Source organism: Malaclemys terrapin, chromosome 2 (assembly GCF_027887155.1).
Source record: "Malaclemys terrapin pileata isolate rMalTer1 chromosome 2, rMalTer1.hap1, whole genome shotgun sequence".
In the NCBI taxonomy this organism is placed as follows: Eukaryota; Metazoa; Chordata; order Testudines; family Emydidae; genus Malaclemys; species Malaclemys terrapin.
The window spans coordinates 161,994,742-162,009,632 of record NC_071506.1 but is presented as its reverse complement, the minus strand read 5'-3'; the positions used below and the strand labels follow the sequence as shown (position 1 = coordinate 162,009,632).

Below are 14,891 nucleotides of genomic sequence, written 5' to 3'. Positions count from 1 at the left end.
CGTATTCAGCACTTGGGGTTACCCAACCATAGACCTTTTTGCAACTACAAAAAACAAGAAATGTCCCAATTTTTGCTCCAGAGCAGGACTAGGCAAACATTCCCTGGGAGACGCATTCATGATCCCATGGCACCGAAACCTACTGTATGCGTTTCCCCCGATACTGGTTCTCAACAGGGTCCTGATAAAAATACGAACAGACTGGGCCAAGGTGATCCTAATTGTCCCGTCGTGGCCCAGACAACCGTGGTTTCCATTCCTCACCAGAATGTCGATTCAACCACCAATCTCCTTGCCTCTCATTCCGAACCTCCTATCACAACAACACGGCCGCTTTCTCCACCCCAACCTGTCCATGCTTCGACTCAAAGCCTAGTTCCTACATGGTTTTCCCAAAGCGAACTAGATTGCTCTGAACAAGTTCAAAGGGTGCTCCTACATAGCAGAACACAATCTACTCGCACCACCTATTTACGAAAGTGGAAACTATTCACACATTAGCGGAACACCAAACAACTTTGTCCCACGTCGGTATCTCTTTCGCTCATACTTGACTATCTATTGGGCCTTAAGCAATCCGGCCTCTCTCTCAGCTCCATCAGGGTCTATTTAGCTGCTATTACAACTTTTCACGACAGAATTGATGACACTTCTGTCTTTGCTCATCCTATCACCAAGCGTTTTCTCAAGGGACTCCAAACCCTATACCCAGACATTAAACCACCTACCATCCTGTGGGACCTTAATCTAGTACTGTCTTGCCTAACTCAACAACCATTTGAACCCCTAGCCACATGCTTCCTTTTACACCTCTCGATGAAAACCGCATTTCTAGTGGCAATTACCTCTGCCAGACGAGCAGGAGAAATAGCAGACCCACCATATACACTATTTTTTAAAGACAAGGTTACCCTCAGATTACACCCTAAATTTCTTCCAAAGGTGCACTCGTCATTTCACATTAATGAGCCAATACACCTACCGACGTTTTTTCCGAAACCACACGCGAACTCGTTCGAAGCCTCAATGCATACATTAGATGTACGCAGGGCCTTGTCCTTCTATTTGGTTAGAACCAAACCTTTTAGAAATTCTTCCAGACTTTGTCTCCATCGCGGAGCGCTCCAAAGGTACGCCTATTTCTACCCAGAGACTTTCAAACTGGATTTCTCAGTGCATCCGGTTGTGCTATCAACTGAAGAAAGTTACACCTCCAGATGGCATCAGAACACGCTCCACTAGATCTCTGGCTGCCTCTGTAGCATTCTTATGCAAAGTTCCCCTGGCTGATATCTGTAAAGCAGTCACCTGGTCCTCTGAGCACACATTTGTTAAACACTATGCCCTTACTCAAGGCCCTCTATCTGATATACGTTTGGGCAGGGCTGTACTATCTACGGCGTTCCTATCTCCCTAAGATATACGTCTTTTAAGTCACCTGTAGTGGAGCACCCACAGAGACATCTCTCTCTCTCTCTCTCTCGAAGAGGTTACTCACCCTGTGCAGTAACTGAAGTTCTTCGAGATGAATGTCCCTGTGGGTGCTCCACTACCCACTCTCCTCCCCTCTACTTCAGAGTTGGGGGGCCTCCGTTGTAGAGAAGGAACTGAGGAGATCGGCCACGCATGCGTACTGTCAACCTAGACTCACAATGGGGGGCAGCCTCTGAGCATGGGTGGCTGCTAGGAGTACTGCTGCAAAAAATCTCCGAGCAAAGGCGCAGGGACGCACCAACACCTGGAGTGGAGCACCCACAGGGACACTCATCTCAAAGAACGTCAGTTACTGCACAGGGTGAGTAACCTCCTCATCACAAAAGCGCAGTATAACCACTATGGTTAAAAAAGCCTATCACCTTTCTTTTGGCTGCAAAATTGGAGATCAGGACAAGAGGTGGGCCCACCAGACATGCTGCAACACTTGTGCAACACATCTTCGCCAGTGGTTGAACAGGAAAAGGAAATCTATGCCTTTTGCAGTGCCAATGATTTGGAGAGAGCCAACAGATCATACCAGCAATTGTTACTTCTGCATGGTGCCTCCAGTTGGGAAAGGTGTGTCAAAGAAGAAAAAGTGGACTGTGCATTATCCAAACATTCCATCAGCTATACGCCCAGTACCCCACGGAGAAGGACCGCCGGTTCCTGATGCACCAGAATCATTCTCACTTGAGTCAGACGAGGAAGTGGAAGAGGATGAAACTTCTGGTCCTGAACCATCCATGTCACAGGACCCACATTTTCTCCCATCCTCCTCCTCTGAACCACACCTCATAACACAAGGTGAACTGAATGACCTTGTCAGGGATTTGGAACTACCCAAGAATAAGGCAGAGCTGTTGGGCTCCAGACTACAGCAGTGCAATCTCCTAACAGGTGATGTTAGGGTTTCCAAGTTCCGTGACGGTCAAAAGGATCTTGTCCCATTCTTCTTCATGGAAGGTGATCTTGTAGCCTGCAACAACATGGATGGTGTGATGGCAGCCCTCAACGTCGTTCACGATCCAGGTGAGTGGAGACTGTTCATTGATTCATCGAAGACGAGTCTTAAAGCTGTTTTACTGCATAATGGCAATGTTTTGCCATCAATTCCAGTTGGTCATGCTGTCCATATGAAGGAAACCTATGACAATATGAAACAACTTTTGAGCTGCATAAACTATGACCAACATCAGTAGCAGCTTTGTGGTGATTTGAAAGTTGTTGCTCTGTTGCTTGGTCTGCAGACTGGATACACAAAGTACTGCTGTTTTCTCTGTGAATGGGATAGTCGTGCAAGAGATTCCCACTACATCAAGAAAGATTGGCCACTCCGACAGTCATTGGAGCCTGGGAGGAAAAGTGTTCAGCATCCACCACTTGTTGAATCAAGGAAGATTTTGTTATCACCCTTTACACATCAAGCTGGGTCTGATGAAGAACTTCGTCAAGGCCATTGACAAAACACAAGCAGCTTTCAAGTACCTCCATGGCAAATTTCCAAGGTTAAGTGAAGCTAAGAGAAAGGAAGGTGTCTTTGTTGGTCCTCAGATTCGTGAACTTCTTCAAGATGATGCATTTGACCATGCACTGCGTGGCAAGGAAAAGACGGCATGGAAAGCCTTCCAGTTAGTGGCAATACATTTTCTCGGAAACAACAAGGCAGACAACTACAGGTTGTTGGTGGAAAACCTCCTCAAGGCATACAAAAGCCTTGGTTGCAACATGTAACTAAAGATATATTTTTTGCACTCTCATCTAGATTTTTTTTTTCCATCGAACTGCGGAGCAGTGAGCGGTGAGCGATTTCACCAGGATATTGCAACAATGGAGAAACGCTATCAGGGCAAATGGAGCCTATCAATGCTTGCAGACTATTGCTGGACAGTGACAAGAGATGCTCCATTTAATGAATACAAGAGACAAGCCAAGAAGCGCCGAGTAGACACTGAATAGGACTAAACTATGTACATAATAGTTTTTTGCCTTTTTGTTTCATAATAAATTTTATTTGTATAACCCCTTTGCTGATTTTTAAAGTGTTACATAAACAGGACAGGTGAAATATTATCATATAAAGCTACCATAAACACATGAAAAGACCTACGTTTACAATTTATGATTAAAACTCTACTATCTACACAATATACATAGACATAAAATGTAAAAACTTAAATATCTTAAACAGTAGCCAGTTGTTTTAATTGTCATATTTGAATTCAGCACATCAAAATACATAATAAATAGCACATTTTATCTCTGAAGCAGACTACTTCTCAAAAATTGTAGACCAGTGTAATCAGCTGAACATGGGCATGCAATGCAGTGCTCTGGCCGATAGAATGTGATACTTGGATGTATAAAATTGGAATCTCGAGTAGGGAGGTTATATTACCTCTGTATTTGACACTTGTGTGACCTCTACTAGAGTACAGTGTCCAGTTCTGGTATTCAGAGTTCAAGAAGGGGGTTGATAAATTGTACAGGGTTCAGAGAAGTCACAAAAAGGATGAAAGAAATGGAAAACATCTTACAGTAAGACTCCAACTTAATCTATTTAGTTTAACAAAGAGAAGCTAAAGGGTGACTTTATTAGTCTGAGTACCTACCTGGAGACCAGAAATCAGGTAGAAGGATTTGGCATGAATCATGCTACTGTCTTCTTTAAAGTGATTGGTCTTGGATCTAGGGGCAACTGGAGGAACTGTTCTAGGTTTTGCTCTTAAGTGTTTGGAAAAGAGGTGGTTATCAAGCATCCCTCTGATGCTTTATACCTCTTCAGCTCAACTGCTCTTAAAGTAATGTTAATAAATTCTCCCTTTTTTTTTTATTCTGAAATATTTAGTCCATGAAGTGCAATTTCTAGTAAAACTCGGAAGTTGCAACGCTAGTTTACAGGCTTTCTGCCTTTTTGTAAGGATCTAATTACAGTACATATTGTTCCTTTTTGGCTCACAAATTACTGAGGTGGTATTGGTTTGAGTTTCTTGCTATGACAGTTGACAGGTGATGGCAGTTCCCCATCTAACTTATGGCTAGTTGTCCATGTTTTGCTTTTCAATCTATGTAGCATATTGAGTCTTCTGGTTAATGCAGATGAGATAAGAACAGGAGAGGCAGTGAACTCCAAAGTAACTAAAACTGTTAATTCAAAAAGACACGAGATCAGTCACAGGAGCTGCTGTGCTTTATTATTCACAATAATATATAACTTATTCTAAAATTTCAGCTACCTTCCCCGTACAAATAATGCAGGGTAGATTGAAGCTACTTTTAACAGGGATTATTTGAAATTTGTTTTATAGGTTTTATTCTAATATCTTTATCGGGATTGAGTTTCTTACGTCACAACACACAAAAACTGGCATTTGTAAAGTGCCAGACTACACTGGCGGCCCTAATTCAGCTTTGTAGTTTTGTTAGCACACTTTGGTGTGCAAGGACAAATTTTCAGATGATCAACTCACACCATCTGTGGTGAAGCTTCTTTGGTATTGAGCTTTCAGGCTGACAGGATTTTTCTGGATACTAGTTTAAAAATGTGTTAATTGATAATTGTCATTGTTACAGGAAATGACGTTGGCAGAAGTTCTTACGGCGCCATGCAAGTGAAACAAGTTTTTGATTATGCCTACATTGTTCTTAGTCATGCAGTATCGCCGCTTGCGAGATCATATCCAAATAGAGATTCTGAGAGGTAATAGTCCACTTCTTAAATATGCATATGTTTAGATAATCAAATAGGAATATCTGAAAATGCTTATTAAAATCTTCTCAAATATAAGAAGGGGTATTTATTTGTTGTATACTGCCATTTTGTTGAAATTTGCACAGATGTATTCATACTAAACTTTGTGTTGTAAGAGTTCATGTTTCGGTGCACATGACTTGAAGTGTCTGTTTAGGGAAACGTAGCAGACTGGCTAGCAAATCTGGTGGGAGCTTTTATTCCTCTATCTCCCTTTCCTCAGCGTGGATGGAATCTCTGGGAGATCTGCTGGTCTCTGTTCTGGATACATCCTCTTCTTTTCCTCAAGCAATCTATTTTAAATATTGCTCAAAAGTGTGGACTGCTTTCTTAAGTTCAGTGGCATATTTGTGCACGTGTAGCTATAAGGTGCAAAGATTGAGGAGTGCTGGCTAAAACAGACTAGTGTTTACGCAATTTTTAAATATTGCTTTCATAAATCACTAAGATGACACTATTCATGCTCGATACATAATTTTCAAATGGCCATAAGTTTATATGCACTAATTTGTTTTTTATTGTCCTTAAAAGTTGTCAAGCTTCAAGGTTTGATATCTATAATGTATGTAACCTGTATAGCATTTTACAGTAAAGTGCTGATGAGTTGTCTAACTCCAGATGGATATTGCATGTGTGAATGTGTTGAATTAAATCCCTCAGGCCAAATTGGAGGCAGCTCTGCTGAAGTTTCTTGCTTAAGGCTTATCTACATGGGGAAACTTATTGGCATAATTAGGAGTATAATTATGCTACTAGTTATGGAATAAGTGTCTATATGGGGAGTTACCCCTGTATAACAAATGGAATCCTATGCTGGAAAATTTCCCCATGTAGTTAAGCCACTTGTTTGCAGAGTTGGTATGCTCTGAAAGGCTAGATGTGGCAAAATGCCTCTACTATTCTGCTTCCAGCAGAAAGTATTAGCATCTTTGCTCTCTGCAACAAAGTGAATCAAGTCTTTCACATTTCTGGCCTATTGCAAGTGGCCTAATTCTTGCTTTTAACATGGTGACTGTGGATCTCCAGCTCTTTCCTGTCATCTGATGCGCAGTCATGACCTCCCTGCTCACTTGCTGCTAGACTGGACCAGCTGATACTCAGGATTAGACTTTCCCCTTATCACTAACGCAGAATCTGTCAAGGAGGGGAAGGTAACAAGATTGTATAGCCCTGTATGCACTAAAGTTAACCCCTCTGCATTTCGAGGTAATTCTGGGAACTAGCTATCAGATTCTGCATCCAACAATCTCTCACTCCCTCTGCTTCGGTAGCAAGGGACTGAGCAGTTGAGGGGTCCTGGAGGTTTGTTAGGCCTTTGTGTAGTCATGTAGGGAGTTGTGTTCTGTTCTTGTGCTGCAAGCTCTTGCCAATAACCTCTTACTTTGCCAGTGTACTTAGTCAAACATGATAGAGGCACTCTAGACAAGGAAGCTTTAGATACCATTTTGTATTTCTTGGTCCTTTCAACTCCTAGATGGAGAGAACAAATCACACAACCCATCCCTCTTAAACGAAGAACTGAAACTTCTGAGGAAGGGGTAACTTCTTTGAACACAGAAGTCTTGGATTTTGGAAGCACATGAAGGCTCTCCAAACTCAAACAAGACCCATAAAGCTCTAAAGCCTCAAGTCCATAAGATCTATTAAAAACAAGGTGGTAGCTCAGTTTCTCTATCCTGGAGTCCTACCTTCCATTCCTTAAGGCTTCACTCCAATTTTCTTTCCTAGGATAGATTATCAGTATGGTTTTTCCTGCATTGTTTTTAGTGTGTTCCACAGTTTTTTTCCTCTCTCTCTCCTGCCTTATCTTTTCCTCCTGTTTATGGTATGTGCTCTACTCTTTCCCTCTCCAAATCTATATCAATAGTTCTCTTAATTCAGGCCACTCTCCCTCTCCTATACTCCCGCACATATTATCTTCCCAATTTGATTAATACACAAGCTTGGAAAATTTACCAGCATTAACAACCAGAGAATTAAACTTACTTGCCTATGTTCGATATTGGAGGACAAATGTCAACCATTTATATAGAAGGGAAGCTTAATGTCTGAGCAGACTTGGGAGTGAGACACAAAAGTTGGACCAGACTTTACCAGATATCCAAATATCTGAAGAGATCTAGTTAAGATAAATAAGTTCTTTATGGTCAGACATCTGGGTATGCCTTCACTTCTCTTCTCTGGGCCATGATAGAGGGAAAAAATTATCGTGCTTTGACATACTAAACAAGGTATGCCTAGCCAACTTGCTGGTTTTACCATAGCTTATGTATGAAAAGTGGCTCCAGATCACCTAGTGTGGAGTCCAGTCTTGATTTATATCCCAGAATTCTTCTTAATTGTAGAACTGAGTGCAGAAGAGTGAATTTAGTATACTTCAGGTAATTCCTTTGTTGATAGACACTCCAGTGTTCATAATTCTGTTACTACATACAAGTAGGGCTGGATGGTGTCTGATGCAAGGAGAGTGGATATCAATATTGCACACATTAGGTAGCCTATCCCTACTTTTTAAATTCCAGAAAGACCTTAGTCACAACACCCTGTGTAAAGTTACCAGCAGTGGGAACACTATCTTTTTAGGAGCCAGGACAATCTTCATGTATCCAACTTTTTTAAAAGAAGGCTTCATGAACAGGATCTGTGAACCTGGTTTTTCAAACACTAACTTTACCTTTCAGATGACTATAAGGAAACATCTTTGGTGGTCATATCTGCCCTCAGGGTCTCATTTGATAAAAGGACATTACATTCCTTTGTCCATGACTGAGACTCAGTTGCTCCCCCTCCAAGGGCAATCGTCTGAGGATATACCAGTCTTGGGGGAAAATAAGATCTGCTCCAGTACAGAGGCTATGAAGGAGAACAGATTCTTCAGGATGACCATTTGAGGAGAGGAGACTGTAATAGAGGCTTGCAAAAGCATTCCTGTGATGTGAGGACTTGCAATTTATTCTCTAACTTGATGGATAATAGAACCAACATTACCTGCGTTTGTATGCCAGTAATATTGGTGTTACTAGACTTTTCCCCAGTCATTACAAGATAAGCTGCTATTTGTTGCTTTAAGAGTTTGGGTTATACAAGTATAATGTTTAATTACATCTAGGTTTGGAAGGATTCGATTTATTTATATGTAAATGTGGATAACTGTCTATTTCACCATACACAAACTGATAAATATTTCTATCTCACAATGAGAAGACACTTGATACAAACACTCTTGGTGAGGACGTGCATCACAGAAACCAGGAGCCAAGTGTGCACGTGCACACATTTTTATAATTGTGGGGCCTGTATGCTGATTTAAGTTGGTTGACATAATTCTGAAGGTTAGACACGGCCTTAGGTATCGACTTGCCCAATGCAACACATGGAGTTAATGCTAGAGGCAAGATTTGTCTTGGGTTCTGTTTGTAGATCGTGCCTTGAGTCTGCTTTTCTAAAATACCGTTCAGACTTGTAAATTAGAGGGCTAAGTGACTGTGGGCTGCTGGTAACTGAGCCTTCTTAGTAAGATAGGCTATTCAGATGTATTTTCCCCCCTTTTCTCTAAACTTAAAGGGGGAAAGTTACCATAAAGCTACCATAAAAAAAGGCATGAGGATAGAGGGCAGGTGTGAAGTAGGGAAGACAAGCCTGTTGTCTAGTACAGTGGTTTTTCAACCTTTTTTTCATTTGCTGACCTCTACGAAATTTCAAATGGCAGTGCAGACCCCTTTAGAAATTAAACCTGTGGCCCACAGACCCCTACTATAAAAGTCTTACTGTAATGGGGTCAGCACTCACCTCTTTTGAGCACCCTTCTTGTTGGGTGTGTCTGCATTCTTTCAGTTGTGATAACCCCTTTCGGTGGTTCTCACGTCTTTTTTTTTTCCCCAGCGACTCAGCCCTCCAGACGAGTCTCTCTCACACACTGTCTGCATGACAACCAGAACAGACCTCTTCCAGGGTATACAGTCCACCAGGGCCTATCTCAGCACCCCTCTGGTGGGGTCTCTTTAGCCCTCCCTGAGCTCAGTCTTTAAGTAGTCCCAGTCCTGGTATGGGGCCATATCCCTAGGGCTTCCTCCCCAGAGATACTATCTTCCTGCATCCCTCCCCAGGCTCAGGCCCTACTTAGTCCCAGCAGCTTGCCAGGAGCTCCTTCATTGCTTCCCCAATCCCTGCCAGCAAACTGTCTTTGGATCAGTCCTAGCAGCCAGGAAGGATTCTCTCACTTCGCCAGTCCCTGCCCCGACTTAGCTGTCTGTGGTCCTGCTGCTCTTCCAGCCAGGCACTCAGTCCTTTCTTCTCCAGCTCCAAACAGCAACTAACTGTTATGCTGTTATGCTGCTCCTTTTATATGGCTCTCCTTGCCCCTGATTGGCTGTTCCATCAGCCCCTCTGATTGGTTGCTTCCTTTCAACCACTCTAGGCTGCTTGGAGGACCTCTCCACTGCTCCTTGGCTGGGATGGGTGTGGCAAAACCATGAGGCCTCCAGCAGGGAGCCTTTGGGCTAGTCCACTCCATCTCATCTCACCCCTCCCCTCCCTGATAGGATTGGGGTGGTAGTTCTACTAGTCTCTTGCCCCGCTTTAGCAGGGTCTTCTCTCTCCCTGACCTCTCTATCTGGAGAGTGTTTTTCTGTGTCCTTTTGCTCCCTTTAGTCAGGGTCTACTCTCCCAGGTCTCTCTTACCTGAGAGTATTTAAGGATCCTTTCACTTAAGGGTCTCTGCACGCAACAGCTTGTCCATCCCTGTATGCCGAGCTGTCTTGAGGTCTTTTACCAAGTGGAGCAGGTGCTTTTTTTCCTCCTTAGCAAACTGGAGATCCATGGCTAGTTGCTCCCTCTGGCACTTAAGATCCTCCATTTCACTCTCCGTTGACTCCAGCCATTTGGTTAGCTTGTCAACACTTAGGAGGGAACTCATAGAACCAGCCTGCTCTACCTTCTTTCCTTAGGGTGACCCTGTCTGAGTCCCTGTACTAACCTGTTCACTGTGAGGTCCAACTTGGGTTCCCACCATAACCGGTGACCTTGACAATCTGGGGGGGGGGTCCCATCTGTATCCTGTTGTTCCTGGGAATCTGTCTGGGTCCCTATACTATCCTGTACTTGAGCTCCATCTGAACCCCTTTTGCCATCCTTCCTCTGGTTCCCAGCTCCTCTGCCTCCTTACCTAGTTGGTCCCAAACCCTCCTGATCCTAGGGTGCCATCTTGGTCTCTCCTGCATGAAGGCCGAGAAACCCACCCAGTCTCTCTTTTGACTGTCTCAGTCTTGCCTCAGCCTGGGATAGCCATCTTTTCCCTTGTTGCCCTCCTTTCTCTGAGAGGGCAATATCTCTTTAAATGCCCTGCCATCCTGCAGGCAAAACACACAGCCTTTTCCCTTGCTTTGGCCATGGGCTGCGTATTTCTTGGGGCCTTTGCAATAGCTCTACTGTCCTGCTTGCCTGTTTCCCTTGTCAGTTCTGGAGCACCTACCCCTAACTCATAGGGATTTGCACCCAGCATCCTCTATTCATCTGGTTTATCCTTGGGGCCCTTGCCTTTCCCCTTGCATTAAGCCCAGCCCTTTAAAAGGCAAAATCTTTTTATGTGGCCCAGCTCTCCACAATAAAAGCAATTAAACCTTGCTGTTCCTGCCAGGGTAAGCCCTTCTTAAATGTCCACACCCATAACATCTCCGTGGCTGGGCTTCAGGCCTCTCGCCTGCTAAACCCACTAAGTTGCCAGATGTGATGTGACTGAAGTGTCTCTCTTTCTGCTCCTGCTTCTTGGAGTGGATCTCCCACCACTGCTGTTGTATCACAAACTTGACTACCTGTTGCCTCTGCAGATTCTTTATCAGATTCTTTATCAGCAGGGTCTGGGTGCGCTGCTGTTGCACCGCAGCTGTCTGCTGCTGTTGGCCTGCCACCAACAGGTGGATCACCTCCTCCATAATCATGCCCCTTGTTAATCAGGGGTTGGTCTGAAGAATCCCACTGCTGGTACCAAATGTAACAGGGTCGGCACTCACCTCTCATGAGCGCCCCCTCTGGTTGAGTGTGTCTGCATTCTTTCAGTTCTGGTGACCCCTTTTAGTGGTTTTCAGGTGGCTTTTTTTTTTTTTTTTTTTTTTTCAGCGACTCAGCCCTCCAGCTGAGTCATGCACACTGTTTGCATGTGAACCAGAACAGACCTCTTCTGGGGTATACAGTCTACCAGGGTCTATCTCAGTACTCTTCTGGTGGTGTGTCTCTAGCCCTCTTTGGGCTCAGTCTTTAAGTGGTCCCGGTCCTGATATATCCCCTTGGTCATCAAAGAAACTTGTAGGTGTTACCTCTGCAGTCTAAATCTGAGATTTAGGATTGCGTCTAATAAATTTAAATAGTATAGTTGCCAGAAATATAATTTTGCTTCTTGGAGTTCAGTGGCCAGGCAATCCCACACCACTTGCCCCAGTTTTTCCTCTATTCCTGGTGTCTCCCAGCAGCTGTATGCTAAACGTTAATACTATGCATTATTTGTAGGGATTTAATATCCTTTAATTCCCCCATTTTTTTAAATCTATGGCAAAAGATTGAAGGTCTTTCAGTGTCAAAGTCAGTCTGAGACCAAGACCTGTATTAACTGAGGCTTCTATTCCATGAGTTATTTGTAGTCTAATTGAGACTCCATGAAGGACATAAGGAAGCCATGATTATGTAGTTTCCCTAGGGAATACTTGTATCCTCTGAGGTGCTGTTATCAAGTACAAGTATTTTAATTATTAAAGGTGTTACTACAGAAAAGTTTGGTTGAAACTTGTGTTTCTGACAGTCCATTTCAACTATAGTGTCACTAACACTAGTAAAGGTAGGAAGTGCAACAGATGTCGTCATTTAATAGCAAGTCTGCATTGCCAGTGGCTTAAACTGAATAATAAGCAAACAAAGTCATGAACGCTAAGATAATACCTTGTTTATTTCATCACCTCTTTAAATCTTACATCAATCTAGTTCATTTGAATAGTTGTTCATGTAGAATACAGTTTTTGAATATCTAACCTCTTTGTTTCCCCACTAAGTTTCTATATTGGTCTACAAATATAACTTTGTTTCTAGCACATTAGGTAGAATCATCAAAGTGACACAGGAAGTGATTGACTACAGAGCATGGATTAAAAAGACATGGGGAGGCAAAAGTAGTCTGTCACCTGATATTGGTAAGTACAGGAGTTGATCTCAGAAGCTTCAAATTACTAAAATACTTTCCAAGAAATACAGAAAAAGAACTTTCTTGGACTGATCCAGTTGTAAATATGTTCTCTGTACTGGGCTATTCACAAAATTCTGCAGTAAGGTATCATGCACTTGAATTTAATTTCAAGATGGGGGGCTTGCATATGTGGCTCTGCCGTTTGGATTATGGGGGTGTGAATAGCCGTGTGCACCACAGTGTTGCACTGAAACTCCCCTGTGTGGATGTTGCAGGCATGAACTAAAAGGTTTCTAGTTCTCATTATTGTAATCTTTGTTAAAGGTGACTATGGTAATACGAGCTAGGAACCTTTTAGTTCATTCCCTCCGTGTCTTCATATGGGAGTTACCGTAGCACTTTGGTGCACACAGTTATTCAGTCCCATATAGTCCAAACTGCAGGGCAGTGTAGACGTAGCCTGAGACTCTTGCTATTGAAAACTTTTAACGTTAGCTAGTTAATGCAACTTTGGGAAATACTTTTTTCTAAACTACAAGGTGATGAGGTTTCATGTGCTTCTAAATGATGATCATGGTTTTTATCAACAGACAATAGAATGAAAGTAAGAGAGCACATAACTCCATGCAGTGCAGAACAACAGAACAGAGGCTCTGAATCACCCTTCAACCAACACTTGGCTTTGTCATTAACTAGTACCCAACAGTTGTCCTCAGGTTCATCTGCCTCTTCTGTATCATCGCTCTCTGGCAGTGATATTGTAAGTTGTTTTTTTTCTTCTTCTTCTTTAATAGATTAAATTACCAGAAAGTTCCTCTATAAAGCTACAATGGTCTATTAGTTAAAATAGCAGCACTTAGTGCACTACTTACTTTTTAAAGTAAAGTTTCAATATTTCATTCTAGCCTGCCATAATAAGTTGATATTCTTTTGTGTTCGTGTCTTCATCAAACTTACTAAAACATAAACTAGTAGTCAGTAACAAGCTGTCTTACCCCCTTTGTAACTGTAAGAATTAAACAGTCTATCTGAAGCTCTAGGCATTCTTTGCAGTTTTCTTTAAAACATCAGCAGATATAAAACCCAAAATCCATCAGTAACCTGTAAAGCAAAAAAGCGTGGGCATCATCAATCCTGATGATGCCCATCTTCCTCATAGAGCCCTGCATGAGGACATGAGCCTCACATCATGCCTTGAAAGTGAATAAACTTACTATTTTTGGACTGAGGGGTGGGGTTTAAATTCCAAAGCCAAGGAGCCCTCATGAATAAAGTCATGCTATCAGCACCTTCTCATATTGAGATTTTGTGCCACTGCTGAATTTAACTGCAACAGTATGACGTGAAAAGAGGTGGTTTGTCATTAGGTAGCCCCTCATCCTTTTATGATTCTTTAGGTCAATAGCCGTGCCTATAAACTCCACACCAAAACCCACAGGTGGACAGTATAGCTTATAAAGCACCATTGTAATATGCTCATAATGAGATACTTAGCTCAAGCCTACTGCAGCATTCTGGGCCAGGTACAGATTTTGAATGAATTAAAGATGTAGTGCCTAAATAAAATACATTGCAGTAATCTAGTCTTACTAGTGTCAAAACAATGAACCATTGTAGATCTGTATCTGGAGAGATGAGTCAAGCACTTGGCCAGAAGCAAATGAAGAGCACCTGTTCTGACTGCCCTGAAAAGCTTCTAAAAGAAATTTGGAATGTGGTGAGACTCCCAAGTTGCAAAAGAAATTGACACCTAGCAGACAAACCCCACTTCTCAGAGGTTCATATGACTTCACTATACCGTCTAGTCACCATTGCCAAACAGAAATTCTAGAAGGCATTCTGAAATGGTAAGAGCCACAAAAGGCAGCACCATCCTTCTGCCTTGAGGTACATCACCTTGTTATCAGCTGTATGAAAGGCAACTGAGCTACATATCAGCAGATACTTGATCTTCATCTGTTATTAGGAGACTAAAGCAGTTTCTGTATCCTATCCAGATTAACACAAATCAAGGAAAGTAAGGCATCTAAGACAGCTGACTTGTCACAATCTTCAATCTTAATAGCACAGGAAAGATGAAGCACAGAGGAACAGTTAGTCAGGTTGTCATCAAATGGATGGCTCCCTTCAGCAGTAGTGCCAACCACAAGCATTCAGAAACAGATGCCAAAAAATCAAACTTCAAAAAGTTAATACATGGTTTTTCATTTGTTTTTAGTCTCAAGGGTAAATAGAATAATAGAATCATAGAATATCCGGGTTGGAAGGGACCTCAGGAGGTCATCTAGTCCAACCCCCTGCTCAAAGCAGAACCAATCCCCAATTAATAGCTCATCCCCAATTTGTGGTTCAAAATGCAACCTTAAATTTATACAGAACATGTATCTCCCTGCTTTGGCTGCTTGGAATATTCCTTTCATTTTGAGTTGGGGGAACTGCTATACCTATCTTTCTCTCATTCTTCTGCCTTATGACTGTGTAGTCACTTCTTCCCTT

The 14,891-nt window shown here is 42.5% G+C and overlaps 1 protein-coding gene across 7 annotated transcripts in view; it reads left to right on the top strand.

Moving 5' to 3' along the window:
• Positions 1-14,891, top strand: part of TENT4A (terminal nucleotidyltransferase 4A) — a 112,048-nt gene that overhangs the window by 64,455 nt on the left and 32,702 nt on the right. For all 7 annotated transcript variants that reach the window (XM_054019196.1, XM_054019193.1, XM_054019191.1 and 4 more), the window contains exons 8-10: positions 5,050-5,176; positions 12,302-12,402; positions 12,986-13,155. In XM_054019196.1, the coding sequence (XP_053875171.1) occupies positions 5,050-5,176; positions 12,302-12,402; positions 12,986-13,155 (398 nt within the window). The remainder of the gene's footprint in view (positions 1-5,049; positions 5,177-12,301; positions 12,403-12,985; positions 13,156-14,891) is intronic.